This window comes from Mobula birostris, chromosome 4, assembly GCF_030028105.1.
Source record: "Mobula birostris isolate sMobBir1 chromosome 4, sMobBir1.hap1, whole genome shotgun sequence".
NCBI lineage: Eukaryota > Metazoa > Chordata > Chondrichthyes > Myliobatiformes > Myliobatidae > Mobula > Mobula birostris.
Window position 1 is genome coordinate 165145902 of NC_092373.1, and position 17153 is coordinate 165163054.

General features: G+C 42.1%; 1 protein-coding gene across 4 annotated transcripts in view; it reads right to left on the reverse strand.

Moving 5' to 3' along the window:
• Window positions 1-17153, reverse strand: part of npnta (nephronectin a) — a 90135-nt gene that overhangs the window by 58176 nt on the left and 14806 nt on the right. For all 4 annotated transcript variants that reach the window (XR_011885793.1, XM_072256397.1, XM_072256398.1 and 1 more), the window contains 2 exons: window positions 7598-7717; window positions 783-902 (listed from right to left, as the gene is read on the reverse strand). Coding sequence is in view for 3 of the 4 variants with exons in the window: in XM_072256397.1 (XP_072112498.1) it covers window positions 783-902; window positions 7598-7717 (240 nt within the window). In the remaining variant the exon portion in view is untranslated. The remainder of the gene's footprint in view (window positions 1-782; window positions 903-7597; window positions 7718-17153) is intronic.

The window sequence follows — 17153 nt, forward strand, 5'->3', positions numbered from 1 at the left end:
ACTAGTTGTTATGCAACATCATCCTCAGGAATAACATCCTACTAAACAAAACGTTTTTGACCAAGAGAGTTCAACCTGAATGGTTAACCCTGTTTCGCCAAGCAGAATATTTCCTAATATTTTCTGCATTTGTAGTTCTTCTAACTTACATACAAATTCTATTGGTGAGAAAACTCTGGAATATAAAGATGTCTGCAGGACAAACTAACATAGAATTAGGAGCTCAACTTTTGATAAATGATGCACTCTACCAAACTGAGGAATGGGGAAGTCCACTCAGCCCTTTTAACATCATCACATCATGGCCGATCCCTAGCAACAATCTCCTGGAGGAACTCTAAACACAAAATAATCTGCAGATGCTGTAAAAGATCAAAGCAACACTTTCAGTACGCTGGATGAACTCAGCAGGTCAGGCAGCATCAGTCAGAAACGATGAGTCGACGTTTTCGGGCCGAAACCCTTCGTCAGGACTGAAGAATGAAAGTTGGGGAAGGATTTTTTCCTGGAGAAACTCAACAGGTTGAGCAATGTCTGTGGGAAGGAGAGGACTTATCAACATTTTAACATGAAACCATGCATCAGTCCTGATGCAGTTTTGATCCAAAAGGTCATCAATTCCACCACACGCCACCCCCACAGATGCAGCTTGACCTGCTGAGATTGTGGCAACTGCAGTCTCTTGTGTCTCCATGCTGACCTTTACATCTATTGACATTTACTTAAGTGTTTCATGATCCTTCAACCGGCTGCTTCTAATGAAGAGAATCTGACATACTCACCCACACAGGTCCTGCGGTCTGGAGCAAGTTGCAGCCCGGGAGATGGACAACGGCAACGGATTTCTCCTTTCACCTCATCACAGCCGTACTGGCAATTTGCCATAGCGCATGACCGCATATCTATCAAAGAACATGAAAAAATGCATTCACACAACAGCACAGCTATTATCTTCATATTATCTTCACCAATTCCACCAATCATATAGGCAGCTGATATTGGCAATGTCTATCCTGTTACTGTATACTAACTTTGAACAGACACAAAGGTTAATGGTTCAGGCTGGGTTACCTCACCTTAGCATACATCCCACTCCCGTTCTGATCTCTCTCAGTCTCCTATCCACAAGACAAAGGTCCTGTACTGGCCCACCCTGATGCAACAAACAACCCTACAACAATAAAAGTGCATGGTAACACCGTGGTAAATGCAGACTAATTCTCATATCTCAGGCGCCACTTCACAATGAAAGCAGGCAGCAATGATGGAGTTCAGCAAGTTTCAAAGCACTACCATGGACCTTTAGCTGATTTATAAAAAAGGATGCTGGAAGATCAAGGCTCCAAACCTGGTATACAACTCATGGTCTCACAGGCACCTCCTTGCCCTTCAACAAACTTTAGAGAATTCCAACTACCAAAATCTGCACTTCAAACCACTAGAAAGACAACACCACCGCTGACCCTGTGAAAAACCTCCTACTTCATGATGAGGATAAACATCAGTTAGGCCAGTATCAAAGCTCATGAAGTATTCAGTTGAGAGGCCAAATTATTCACGTGCCTAACATCACACTCTCCTCCAAATTCTATTCCAAATTCTGCCATTGGAAAATTTACCAGGCAGACAGAGGAAAAGATTCAAAGATATGCACAAAACCTCCTTAAAATAGATGCTGAGAATCTCCGACCAATGAATACTTAAAGTGAAAAAGGAACATTTGGAATGGTATCAAGAATCTTGATTCCACACACCTGGAATGAAGAGAAGCCCCACTTTAATCACAAAAGAAGTGCACCACTTTACAAGCTACTTAACCACTCATCCAAAAGCCACCTTGTGTCCCAGTCTGCAATTCCCACCCGAGCCTCATTAGTCAATTCAGATCCCAGAAAACCAGAATGGCAGTAAATTACTGTTGATCTCAAGGAGCTTCCCAAGAACAATTTTACAGCACAGAAATGCACCCTTTGTTCCATCCTGTGCATGTCAATCATCTTGTTCATCTGCATTTATCTCATTTGCCCACAACTTATCCGTATCCTTCTCTACATTGTCTACTGAAGTGACATAAACATAAATATAATGATTTTAATTAGTTTCCACCACCCTCTCTGGTAGTGTGCTCAAAACAAGAGGTAAATATAAACTTTTTTCCTTGGTAGGGGTATCATAAACGTAAAGGCATACATTTAGGGTGAGAGGAAAAAATTTTAAAAGGAGGTCTGAGAGTAACTTTATTACACAGGATGGTTGATATGGGATAGCACTCTCACAGGATATACAATGGACCAGTAATGTAAACTTAATGTTAGCATTTTCTCTAGTTATTTTTATAGCTCTGAGTGTGAGCACTGTATTTCTTGCAGGTTCTTCTTTCAGCACAGGTGGAGAATATGGAAACATTGTATGGTTATCGTGGGAGTGAGATAGAATCTTCTCTCTTCACAATCTCCTATACCTTGCACCCCACCAGCCCCACCATTACATGTCATACCCTATTGGTTTGTGTTCTGTTTATGCAGGAGGTAGACTCATTATTGACCCTATCACCACCTCATTACAAAACATGCTGGAGAGAATCTGGTGAACTTGAAGCTATTTGACAAACCTCTGACTCTTTCATGTAAATTTTGTGAGTGATGACTGCAAAGTCCCCACTGGATGAAGAATGCATTGCCTGGACCAACAGTACTGATTTACTGTACATGTACAGCAAGTATCCATTGTGCTGAATACACTGGGAATATGGAGAGAATACAATGGGATTAGTGTATGACTAATGTAATGAGAACTTGATGATCAGTGCTTACTCAATGGGTCAAAGGGCTGTTTTTGTGCTGTCTGGCTCAATGATTTAGAATTATTACTGCAAGCATTTCTGGATGACCCTGTAATTTCAGTTTCTGAGGCTGAAATCTAGACATAAGACGATAAGATTTAGGAGCAGAAGTAAGCCATTCGGCCCATCGAGTCTGCTCTGCCATTCAATCATGGGCTGATCCACTTCATCCAGTCATCCCTACTCCCCTGCTTTCACCCCATACCCTTTGATGCCCTGGCTAATCAAGAACCTATCTATCTCTGCCTTAAATACACCCAATGACTTGGCCTCCACAGCCACTCATGGCAACAAATTCCACAGATTTACCACCCTCCGACTAAAGTAATTTCTCCGCATCTCAGTTCTAAAAGGACATCCTTCAATCCTGAAATCATGCCCTCTTGTCCTAGAATCCCCTACCATGGGAAATAACCTTGCCATATCTAATCTGTTCAGGCCTTTTAACATTTGGAATGTTTCTATGAGATCCCCCCCTCATTCTCCTGAACTCCAGGAAATACAGCACAAGAGCTGCCAGACGTTCCTCATACGGTAACCCTCCTATTCCTGGAATCATTCTCGTGAATCTTCTCTGAACCCTCTCCATTGTCAGTATATCCTTTCTAAAATAAGGTCCAAAACTGCACACAATACTCCAAGTGTGGTCTCACGAGTGCCTTATAGAGCCTCAACATCATATCCATGCTCTTATATTCTATACCTCTAGAAATGAATGCCAACATTGCATTCGCCTTCTTCACAACTGACTCAACCTGCAGGTTAACCTTTAGGGTATCTTGCACAAGGACTCCCAAGTCTCTTTGCGTCTCTGCATTTTGAATTCTCCCCCCATCTAAATAACAATCTGCCCACTTATTTCTTCCACCAAAGTGCAGGACCATACACTTTCCAACACTGTATTTTATTTGCCACTTCTTTGCCCATTCCCCCAAACTATCTAAGTCTCTCTGCAGGCTCTCTGTTTCCTCAACACTACCCGCTCCTCCACCTATCTTTTATATCATCGGCAAATTTAGCCACAAATCCCTTAATACTGTAGTCCAAATCATTGACATACATTGTAAAAAGTAACGATCCCAACACCAACCCCTGTGGAACTCCACTGGTAACTGGCAGCCAGGCAGAACAGGATCCCTTTCTTCCCACTCTCTGTTTTCTACCAACCAGCCAATGCTCAACCCACGCTAGTAACTTCCCTGTAATTCCATGGGCTCTTATCTTGCTAAGCAGCCTTATGTGTGGCACCTTGTCAAAGGCCTTCTGAAAATCCAAGTACACCATGTCTACTGCATCTCCTTTGTCTACTCTGCTTGTAATTTCCTCAAAGGATTGCAGTAGATTAGTCAGGCAAGATTTTCCTTTCAGGAAACCATGCTGGCTTTGGCCTATCTTGTCATGTGCCTCCAGGTATGCCATAATCTCATCCCTAACAGTTGATTCCAACAACTTCCTAACCACTGATGTCAGGCTAACAGGTCTATAGTTTCCTTTCTGCTGCCTCCCACCCTTCTTAAATAGCGGAGTCACATTTGCAATTTTCCAGTCATCCAGTACAATGCCAGAATCTATCGATTCTTAAAAGATCATCGTTAACGCCTCCGCAATCTCTCCAGCTACTTTCTTCAGAACCCGATGGTGCATTCCATCAGGTCCAGGAGATTTATCCAACCTCAGACCATTAAGCTTCCTGAGCACCTTCTCAGTCGTAATTCTAACTGCACAAACCTCACATCCCTGACACTCTTGAATGTCCGGTATACTGCAGACGTCTTCCACTGTGAAGACTGACGCAAAATACGCATTCAGTTCCTCTGACATCTCTGCATCTTTCATTACAATATATAGTTGTTTACAATATATATTAATGACTTGGATGAGGGAATTAAATGCAGCATCTCCAAGTTTGCGGATGACACGAAGCTGGGTGGCAGTGTTAGCTGTGAGGAGGATGCTAAGAGGATGCAGGGTGACTTGGATAGGTTGGGTGAGTGGGCAAATTCATGGCAGATGCAATTTAATGTGGATAAATGTGAAGTTATCCACTTTGGTGGCAAAAATAGGAAAACAGGTTATTATCTGAATGGTGGCCAATTAGGAAAAGGGGAGGTGCAACGAGACCTGGGTGTCATTATACACCAGTCATTGAAAGTGGGCATGCAGGTACAGCAGGCGGTGAAAAAGGCGAATGGTATGCTGGCATTTATAGCAAGAGGATTCGAGTACAGGAGCAGGGAGGTACTACTGCAGTTGTACAAGGCCTTGGTGAGACCACACCTGGAGTATTGTGTGCAGTTTTGGTCCCCTAATCTGAGGAAAGACATCCTTGCCATAGAGGGAGTACAAAGAAGGTTCACCAGATTGATTCCTGGGATGGCAGGACTTTCATATGAAGAAAGACTGGATGAACTGGGCTTGTACTTGTTGGAATTTAGAAGATTGAGGGGGGATCTGATTGAAACGTATAAGATCCTAAAGGGATTGGACAGGCTAGATGCAGGAAGATTGTTCCCGATGTTGGGGAAGTCCAGAACGAGGGGCCACAGTTTGAGGATAGAGGGGAAGCCTTTTAGGACCGAGATTAGGAAAAACTTCTTCACACAGAGAGTGGTGAATCTGTGGAATTCTCTGCCACAGGAAACAGTTGAGGCCAGTTCATTGGCTATATTTAAGAGGGAGTTAGATATGGCCCTTGCGGCTACGGGGGTCAGGGGGTACGGAGGGAAGGCTGGGGCGGGGTTCTGAGTTGGATGATCAGCCATGATCATAATAAATGGCGGTGCAGGCTCGAAGGGCCGAATGGCCTACTCCTGCACCTATTTTCTATGTTTCTATATCTCCAGCGTCATTTTGTATTGGTCCTATATCTACCCCCCGACTCTCTTTTACCCTTCATATACTTAAAAAAGCTTTTAGTATCTTCTTTGATATTAGTCGCTAGCTTCCTTTCATAATTCATCTTTTCCTTCCGAATGACCTTCTTAGTTTCCTTCTGCAAGTTTTTAAAAGTTCCACATCCTCTTATCTTCCCACTACCTCTGGCTACTTTGTATGCCCTCTCTTTTGCTTTTACTTTGGCTCTGACTTCACTTGCCAACCATAGTAGTGTCTTTCTTCCCTTTGAAAATTTCTTCTTATTTGGAATATATCTGTCTTGCACTTCCCTCATTTTTCACAGAAACTCCAGCCATTGCTGCTCTGCTGTCCTTCCTGTAAATGTCCCTTTCCAGTCAACTTCGCCCAGTTCCCCTCTCATGCCATTGTAATTTCATTTATTCCACTGAAATACAAACACGTTAGATTTTATTTTTTCCCTCTCAAATTTCAAAGCGAACTCGATCATATTGTGATCACTGTTCCCTAGGGGTTCCTTAACCTTAAGCTCTCTTATCACCTCCGGATCATTGCACAACACCCAATCCAGCACAGCCGATCCCCTAGTGGGCTCAACAACAAGCTGTTCTAAAAAGTCATCCCTTAGACATTCTACAAATTCTCTCTCAAGGTCCAGTACTGGCCTGGTTTTCCCAATCACTTTCATGTTAAAATCCCCAACGATTATCATGACGTTGCCTTTCTGATATGCCTTTTCTATCTCCTGATGTAATTTATAATCTACATCCTGGCTGCTGTTTGGAGACCTGTATACAACTGCCATTAGGGTCCTTTTACCATTGCCATTTCTTAACTCAACCCATAGAGACTCTACACCTCCTAATCCTATGTCATCTCTTTCCAATGATCCTTCAAGATGGTGAATCAATAAAAGGCAACTGATCCGGATCATGTACCTGACTGAGTACTAAAACTCTATGCAGATAAATTGGCTGGAGTAATTACAGACATATTCAACCTCTCGCTTCTATCATCTGAGGTTCCCACCTACTTCAAAAAGGCGTGTATTGTACTGGTATCCAAGAAGAGCTTGGTGACCAACCTCAATGACTGCCTTCCAGTGGCATTTACATCAACTATAATGAAGTGCTTTGAGTGATTGTAATTAATGTATATTAGATTGCTGTTCCTTCATTCCAGCCCATCATTCAATACAATCATCCCATCCAAACTCAACATCCAGTTTCAAGAACAGGGCCTCTGTATCTCCTCCTGCAACTGGATACTTGACTTCCTCAGCATCAATGAGGTCTGGTAACAACATCTCCTCTCAGACCATTAACGCAAGTGCAACTCAAGACTATGCACTTAGCCTCCTGCTCTACTTTCTATACACAGACCACTGTGTGGCTAAGCACGGCTCCAGAGCCATTTTCAATTTCGCCATAAACACTGTTGTTGGTGGTGATGAATCAGTTACCAAAGTGTGATAGGTCACTTGGTTGAATGGTGCCACAAAAACATCCTCTTGTTCAGCATCAGCAAAATTAAAGAACTGATTGTTGACTTCAGGAGGAGGAAGGAGGGCAAACATGTGCTAGATTACACTGAGGGATTAGCAGTGGAGAGAATCAGCAGCTTTAAATTCCTGGACATTAACAAGTCAGCTGTCCTGTCCTGGGCCCAGCACATAGATAAAGAAAGCATGCCAGTGACTTTATTTTCTTAAGAAGTTAAGGAGGTTTGGCGTGTGTAATGTTTTGCTTGTGAATACTGCTTATATGATTCAATGTAAGTTGTTTTTCAATTTCATATGTGCTTAAATGTACTTGTGCATATGTCAGTAATTTCAACTTTGACTTTGAAGCACAGTACGAAGAGAAGTATGAGGTTGTATTTAATCAAAAGCAGATCACTCACTTGCACATGATCCATCAGACATAAGCATATAGCCATTCAGGCAGTAGCACTTGTAGCTGCCATACGTATTCATACATCGGTGCTTGCATGGGCGAGGCTTCATTCCACACTCATTAAAATCTGTCCAGAAACAAAAAATTAAGATTCAAGATTGTTTAACGTCATTTCCAGTATACAAGTGCAAAGGAGAACAACATCATTGTTACTCCGGATCTGATGCAGCACAAAAAAAGTCACAATAAGATAAAGAACATAATAATTTAAAAAACAAACACAGTAAGTATAAATAGATAAGATAGCTTAAAAACATAGAATGTGCATAAAGTGGTGTTAGGTACAGGAGCGTCTATAGAAGAGGTGTCTCTGACAGGAAATAATAAAGCAGTGGTGGTGGGGTGTGTGGGGGGGTGAAGTTATTGGTGGAGCTGATGATCAGCATTACTGCTGGAGGAAAGCATCTTTTTTTGAGTCTGGTGGTCCCGGCACGGATACTACATAGCCTCCTGCCCGACTGGAGTGGGACAAACAGTCTATGAGCAGGATGTGTGGGATCCTTCACGGTGTTACTAGCCTCTTTCTGGCACCTTTCTGTACATACAGTGTGTCCTAGACTAGTGCCAATGATGCTTTGGGCAGTTTTGACTACCCGTTGTAGAGCTATCCCGTCCACCTCAGGGCAGTATCCATACTGTGCAGTGATACAGCATGTTAGGACATGGAACAGTGGATCCGTACAAGGCCGTGAGTATAGATGAGATTAGTCCAGCTCTCTGCAACCTCCTCAGAAAGCAGATGAGTTGGTGAGCTTTCCTGACTGTGTAGGACCATAAGAGGTTTACGAGATTTTCACCCCCAGGAGTTCAAAACTGCTCACAGTTTCCATTGCATTGCCGCCAGTGTAAAGAGGGGTGTAAGTGATTATTTAGTGGCATCTTGCTGCATGGATTTCATTGAATTATATAAGCTTACAGCTTATTCACCTTTATAGTTTCTATGTCAACTTTTATAAAAATTGGTCATCCTTTTACCTAGCCATACTATCCACATCTGATCACAATCTCCAAGCTATCCAATTCCTTTACAGAAATAAACATGCTAAAAACACGAGAAAATCTGCAGATGCTGGAAATCCAAAGCAACCCACACAAAATGCTGGAGGAACTCACTAGGCCAGGCAGAACCTATGAAAAAGACTGAACAGTTGGCGTTTTTGGCTGAGGCCCTTCATCAGGAATGCTAGAAATACTTAGACTGAAAGATGAAAAAGTGTTCTCAGTTGGACATGAAGCTTCTGGCTAGGAATATCTGGACAGTTTGCAGTATAAGTGTTCACACAAGATTCTCCCAATGGGTGCTTTTTGGATCGGGACAAGGAGGGCACCGTGAGAGCTAAATTCTGAAGGAAGGCAGTTTTAAAAAAAAACTTCTTCAAGTACAAGAAGGATGATACTGCGCAGGCGCGTGACATAGACAGGACAGCGCAGAGAGTTTAAAAGGAGACCATCCTATACAGCGGGAAGCGGAGTGAGTGACAGCAGAGTGTAGGGCTTTGGCTCAACGGGCTTAGGCAGTAACAGAAAGAGGCGAGAGCGAGGCACCAACTCTTTTTTTTTCTCCTTGGCGAATCGGCCCAGACAAACAGAGGAACAGCAGGACTTACACAGCTAACGGTATGAGCTAACGTTTTAAAAAGTTTGTGTGTTTGGTGAGGTAAGTGGGTGAGACATATTTTTCCTTGTTTCATTCCTGTAGAATTAGGTAGCATGTCTGCAGAGTTAGTGCTTTGTTCAGGGTGTCAGATGTGGGAATCCTGGGAGACCTCCAGCCTCCCTGATGGCCACATCTATACCAGGTGCACTGAGATGCAGCTCCTCGGAGACCGTGTTAGGGATCTGGAGATGCAGCTTGATGACCTACTGCTTATTAGGGAAAGTGAAAAGGAGATATACAGGAGCTACAAGGAGGTAGTCATCCTTAGGCTACAGGAGTCAGAAAACTGGGTGACTGTCAGCAGAGGGAAGGAAAATGCCCGGATAGTGGAGAACACTCCTGTGGCTGCCCCCCTCAGCAACAAATATCTTGTTCTGGATGCTGTTGAGGGGCATGACGTGACAGGGGACGCCCATGGTGACCGGGTCTCTGGCACTGAGCCTGGCACTGTTGTGCAGGAGAGAAGGAGGGAGAAGAGAAGTGCAATAGTCAAGGGGATTCCATAGTCAGGGGAACGGACAGGAGATTCTGTGAGCCTGATAGAGATACCCGCATGGTGTGTTGCCTCCCAGGTGCCAGGGTACGGGATGTCTCGTTGGGTCCAGAATATTCTGAAGAGGGAGTGCGAGCAGCCAGTTGTCTTGGTACATGTTGCTACCAATGACACAGATAGGAGAAGGGAGGAGGCCCTGAAGAGAAACTTCTGGGAGTTAGGAAAGAAGCTGAGAAGCAGGACCTCCAGGGTAGTAATCTCCGGATTGCTACCTGTGCCACGTGCTAGCAAGGGCAAGAATAGTAGGATCAGGCAGATAAATGCATGGCTGAGAGACTGGTGCAGGGGGCAGGGCTTCAGATTCTTGGATCATTGGGATCTGTTCTGCAGAAGTATGACCTGTTCAAAAAGGACGGGTTACACCTGAATCCAAAGGAGAGCAATATTCCGGCAGGAAGGTTTAATACAGCTGTTAGGGAGGGTTTAAACTAATTTGGCAGGGGGATGGGAACCGGAATGGTAGAGCGGAGGAAGGGGAAAACAGAAATAAGTTTAAGATAGTGAGCAGTAAAGTTGTCAGGAAGGTCAGGCAGGTGATGGGGTAAATTTGTAGCCATTGGGATGAGTTGCAGTGCAATCAAAGCAAAAAGTACCAAATACTGGACTTAAGGTGTTGTACTTAAATGCACACAGCATAAGGAATAAGGTGGAAGATCTTGTCATACAGCTACAGATTGGCAGGTATGATACTGTGGCCATCACTGAGACGTGGCTAAAGGATGCATGTCTCTGGGAGCTGAACGTCCAAGGATACACGGTGTATCCGAAGGATAAGCAGGTTGGCAGAGGGAGTGGCCTGGCTTTATTGGTAAAAAATGATATTAGATCATTAGAAAGAGGTGACACAGGATCGGAAGGTACAGAATCTTTATGGGTTGAGCTAAGAAATCGCAGGGGTAAAAGCACCCTGATGGCAGTTATATACAGGCCTCCTAACAGCTGCAGTGATGTGAACTACAAATTACAACAGGAAATAGAAAAGGCTTGTCAGAAGGGCAGTGTTAAGATAATTGTGGGGGATTTTAACATGCGAGTGGATTGGGAAAATCAGGTCGGCACTGGATCTCAAGAGAGAGAATTTGTAGAATGTCTGCGAGATGGCTTTTTAGAACAGCTTGTTGTTGAGCCCACTAGGGGATCGGCTGTACCGGATTGGGTATTGTGTAATGAACTGGAGGTGATTAGAGAGATTGAGGTGAAGGAACCCTTAGGAGGCAGCGATCATAGCATGATTGAGTTCACTGTGAAATTTGAGAAAGAGAAGCCGAAATCTGATGTGTCGGTATTTCAGTGGAGTAAGGGAAATTACAGTGGCATGAGAGAGGAACTAGCCAAAGTTGACTGGAAAGGGACACTAGCGGGAAGGATGGCAGAGCAGCAGTGGCTGGAGTTTATGCGAGAAGTCAGGAAGGTGCAAGACAGGTATATTCCAAAAAAGAAGAAATTTTCGAGTGGAAAAAGGATGCAACCGTGGTTGACAAGAGAAGTCAAAGCCAAAGTAAAAGCAAAGGAGAGGGCATACAAGGAAGCAAAAATTAGTGGGAAGACAGAGGATTGGGAAGTTTTTAAAAGCTTAGAAAAGGAAACTAAGAAGGTCATTAAGAAGGAAAAGATGAACTATGAAAGGAAGCTAGCAAATAATATCAAAGAGGATACTAAAAGATTTTTCAAGTATATAAAGAGTAAAAGACAGGTGAGAGTAGATTTAGGACCGATAGAAAATGATGCTGGAGAAATTGTATTGGGAGATAAGGAGAAGGCAGAGGAAATGAAGGAGTATTTTGCATCAGTCTTCACTGAAGAAGGTATCAGCAGTATACCGGACACTCAAGGGTGTCAGGGAAGAGAAGTGTGCACAGTCACAATTACGACAGAGAAAATACTCAGGAAGCTGAATAGTCTAAAGGTAGATAAATGTCCCGAACCAGATGGAATGCACCCTCGTGTTCTGAAGGAAGTAGCTGTGGAGATTGTGGAGGCATTAGCAACGATCTTTCAAAAGTCAATAGGTTCTGGCATGGTTCCGGAGGACTGGAAGATTGCAAATGTCACACCGCTATCTAAGAAGTGGGCAAGGAAGCAAAAAGGAAATTATAGACCTGATAGCTTGACATCGGTAGTTGGGAAGCTGTTGGAGTCGATTGTCAAGGATGAGGTTACGGAGTACCTGGAGGCATATGACAAGATAGGCAGAACTCAGCATGGTTTCCTTAAAGGAAAATCCTGCCTGACAAACCTATTGCAATTTTTTGAGGAAATTACAGTAGGCTAGACAAGGGAGATGCAGTGGATGTTGTGTATTTGGATTTTCAGAAGACCTTTGACAAGGTGCCACACGAGGCTGCTAAACAAGATAAGAGTCCATGGAATTACCGGAAGTTACATACGTGGATAGGGCGTTGGCTGATTGGCAGGAAACAGAGAGTGGGAATAAAGGGATCCTATTCTGGTTGGCTGCCAGTTACCAGTGGTGTTCCACAGGGGTCCCTGTTGGGGCCGCTTCTTTTTACGTTGTACATCAACGATTTGGATTATGGAATAGATGGCTTTGTGGCTAAGTTTACTGATGATACAAAGATAGGTGGAGGGGCCGGTAATGCTGAGGAAACAGAGAATCTGCAGAGAGACTTTGATAGATTGGGAGAATGGGCAAAGAACTGGCAAATGAAATACAATGTTGGAAAGTGTACGGTCATGTACTTTGGCAGAAGAAATAAAGGGGCAGACTATTATTTAAATGGAGAGAAAATTCAAAGTTCTGAGATGCAACTGGACTTGGGAGTCCTCGTACAGGATACCCTTAAGGTTAACCTCCAGGTTGAGTCGGTGGTGAAGAAGGTGAATGCAATGTTGGCATTCATTTCTAGAGGAATAGAGTATAGGAGCAGGGATGTGATGTTGAGGCTCTATAAGGCACTGGTAAGATGTCACTTGGAGAACTGTGGGCAGTTTTGGGCTCCTTATTTAAGAAAGGATGTGCTGACGTTAGAGAGGGTTCAGAGACGATTCACCAGGATGATTCCGGGAATGAGAGGGTTAACATATGAGGAACGTTTGACCGCTCTTGTATTGTACTCCTTGGAGTTTAGAAGAATGAGGGGGGACCTCATAGGAACATTTCGAATGTTGAAAGGCATGGACAGAGTGGATGTGGCAAAGTTGTTTCCCATGGTGGGGGAGTCTAGTACGAGAGGGAATGACTTAAGGATTGAAGGGCGCCCATTCAGATGCAAAGAAATTTTTTTAGCCAGAGGGTGGTGAATCTGTGTAATTTGTTGCCACGGGCGGCAATGGAGGCCAAGTCATTGGATGTATTTAAGGCAGAGATTGATAGGTATCTGAGTAGCCAGGGCATCAAAGGTTATGGTGAGAAGGCGGGGGAGTGGGACTAAATGGGAGAATGGATCAGCTCATGATAAAATGGTAAAGCAGGTTCGATGGGCCGAATGGTCGACTGCTGCTCCTTTGTCTTATGGTCTAAGATGCTGGAGGAACTCAGCAGGTCAAGAGCATTTGTCAAGGGAAATGGGCCTGGAATGTCCACTGCCCTTTTCCTCCATAAATGCTACCTGACCTGGAGAGTTCCTTCAGCATCTTGTTTGTTGCTCTAGTTTTCCAGCATCTGCATTCTCTTGTGTCTGCAGGATAACTGCTTTGCATCATCACTGTACATTTGGAGATGATGATACAGAGGCATGGAAGAAAGCAATAAAAGAATGGACAAAATCACAGTCAGCTTTCGGTACATAAAGGAAAACAGTATCACCCTGCTGATTCTGTTTTCCTCGATATACTACAGAAACTTAATACTACTGATAGATAGTTTTAATTTTGGGATCCCACAGAGGCCAGAGAAGATTAGCAGTAGGGGTTAGTTAACTCTTAGGGTTTCTTCTGTGTGCTCACGTTTCCTCCCGCAGTCCAGAGTTAATTGGTCATTGCAAACTGTCCCATGATTAAATCGGTGGGGTTTCTGGGCTGTGTGGCTCCAAGTGTCAGAAGGACCTATTCCATGCTGTATCTCAATAAATAAATAAATACACAAGCTCTCTGTTCCTTGGCCAAAACCCTAAGCACATTATGACATGGGTAACTTCAAACACCGCTACTCTGAGCTGACTCTGACTTACAGGTGCACTTTCAAGGACTCTTTACAACTCATGCTCTCAATATTATTTTTCTTTGCACAGTTTCTCTTCTTTTGAACATTGGTTGTTTGTCACTGTTTATTTATGTATAGGTATTCATAAATTCTATTAATTTCTTTTTTCCCTGTAAATGCCTGCAAGAAAATGAATCACAAGGTAGTATTATGGTAACAGGAACGTACTTTGATAATAAATTTACTTTGAACTTTGGACATTATGCTGACCTGTCCTATGATGAATTTATTTAGCACTGCCAAGAATTATATCAATTCTACCCTGATTTGAGCAAACTCAAATTGCCCACGTAATCCAGGAAGTTCAATTTGCTATTGTGGGATTTGAACTCATGACCTTGAGGTTTTCAGACACATGTTATAATCACCATACATCCACCACATGTAACTACAAGGTGTAACTTAGTCCCTGGTCAGAATTTCCTTTCCTCCCACTAAGCATGAACATTGAAGTCAATGCATTTTAAAAAGATTAGAAAATTTTCCTGCTCATACAGTGCCTTGTATACACCAGAGGAACACAGAATACATGCAGACTAAACAAATTGAATATTCTCATTGAACTTTACTTTGTGCTATTATTGTAAATAGTGTTTTTCCTTCTTTGGTTACACTGAATAGATCTGAATTGCCTCATTTAAACTAATAATTGCACACTTCATAAAACCAATGTTAAGACGTCCCTTGATCCTAATTCATCAACTATAATATAAACACTTAAAAAGAGATCTAATCAGCTGTGGAAAAAAAGCATTAAACACAGATTCATTTATTCCTTATCAAGATACTGCAATGTTAGTGAAATAAATAATGACTGAATTCCTTTTTCATTATAAAAAAGTTGTGATCATTAAGTTCTCTCACCCCCAAATGTCTTCAGCAAAGTATTTAATTTCCTACTCCTCTCACAGTACCATCTGGTTACCTGATGCAATCCAATTGTATACAATGAACTCGGGCAAGGACGGGAATCTAAATTATAAAGCCTCAGACTCAGATCAGGTTCAAAATGACCATGGCCAGGCTGGGTTTAGGATAGGTATCAATGAGTAGATCTCCTGCTCCAGTTGCCAACTACAATTAGAATCATGGTTAACACTTCAGTAAGAGACCTTTCAGGCCATTTAATTCATACTGGGTCTTTTTTATACAGTTCAAATCACATGGAATCTTACTGCATCACTCTCCAGTGAACAGAGCTCCAAACATAAAAAGAAAGATTTAGCCTTATTTGTTTATATATAACAAATACAGCTAAATATATTTATAGCTGTATACAAACAAAGCTATATATATCTTACAGTGAAATGTATCATTTGCATCAATTCAAATCAACGAGGATTGTGCAAGGCAGCCCGCAAATGTCGCCATGCTTCTGATGCTGATACCAACGTAGCAGGACCACAGTTCACTTGCTCTAATCATATGTCTTTGGAAAGTGGGAGGTAATCAGAACCCCCAGAGGAAACCCATACAGTCATAGGGAGATTCTGCAAACTCCTGCAGACAACAGCGGGAATTGAACCCTGGTCTTACAGCCAGCGCTATAAAGCATTGCGTTAACCACTACACTACCATGCTGCATTTACTTTCAGCAATAATTCAGAATTAATGACCTTTTACCCCTTATTCTTCAATTACAGTTCCAACAGGAAATTCATTGTGTGATTCTCATGCATATACTACATTGATCAAATTTACTGACTGAATCTCCCTTACAATAATGTGACACTCAAAATTACATCCACTACTCTAGCTAAATCCTTTATACATAAACTAATTGCTTCCTTACTATTGCCCCTGTTTATAATGTCATGGGTATTTGTTATTTTCCCTTCTGGAATGGGATGGACACAAGCCTGGAAATTACACTGGGAAGGGAAAACTTCTGACAACTCAAGTAGCCCTGAAGGAATAAAATTCCCAATAGCCTTCTTCCGGGAAGATCAGTTAAAGATGTTCCCATTCCAAACAAATTGGATTTGAACCCAAACAACGAAGGCAAAATGCAAAATGTTATCTTTATCTATCCTTCCTGGAACATCCAGTTCCCTTACTCCTTTTTATATGTTTAATAATGTTAAAGATAAAAAAAAAATCAACGTTTTACAATCGATCTGGTAATCACCGCTGTTCACAAATATAACGCTTATCACCACTTCGACTATTTTGTTTTTCTGTTCTAAACGTATTCTTTCCTTGTAAAAATTGTGTATCATTTATATTTTTCTTGTGACTGTTACGTATCTGATGCAACATGTCTGTAATGCTGCAGCAAGTAATTTTTTTTCAATGCAATTGTACATACACGTACATATGACAATAAACTCGACTTTGACTTTGCATCCTCAAACCTCATGACAAAGACCACTTTCTTGCTGAATGCTGGAAAATAGTTGTGGCTTTGAACGATAAAGGAGGTTAGGAACAAACAGCTTATTTTTCCAATGGTTGGGGTGAAGCTTTGTACTCGCATAACCAACTAACTGGCTTGACTTTCCTTTGGATAACCTCATAGTTCACTGTATTGGACAGGCAGTAACAAAGCCCTGAAGAGAATCCTTAATATTTAATTCTTACACATTCATGTCAAATGGAAAAATGACAGTATTGTTAAATCTGTACAGCCAAATATCTAAATTTCCAAGTAGTCTGAGAACTTTCAAATCTTGCTGGGAAAAAGATATTTAGGCTTCTCTCCAATAACATGCATTTAAGTTGATGTTCAGAAGGAAAAAGTTACATTCTTAATTTTAAAGATCCAGGGTATATTAGTAATAATTAAAAAAATGGGATCCTGTAGCAGGAATATCAGGGAGGAGTTGATGGGCATGTGTGAGAGAACAGATTACAGAGAAATAAGAGACAAAGATGCTTGACAGCGGGCATTAACTTGATGTTTCTTCATTTAAAAAATATGTATATAATATTTTGTTATATATTTTTTGACACTGATCAACAGAAAAGACTCTTTCATGTCAAAGTGAAAACGAATTTCTACTAATTGGCCTAAATTTATTACATTTATTAAACACAAAATAATTGATCGCATAATTGCTCAGCCCCTTCAAGTCAGTATTTAGTAGATGCATCTTTGGAAGCGATTACAGCTATGAGTATGTGTGGATAGG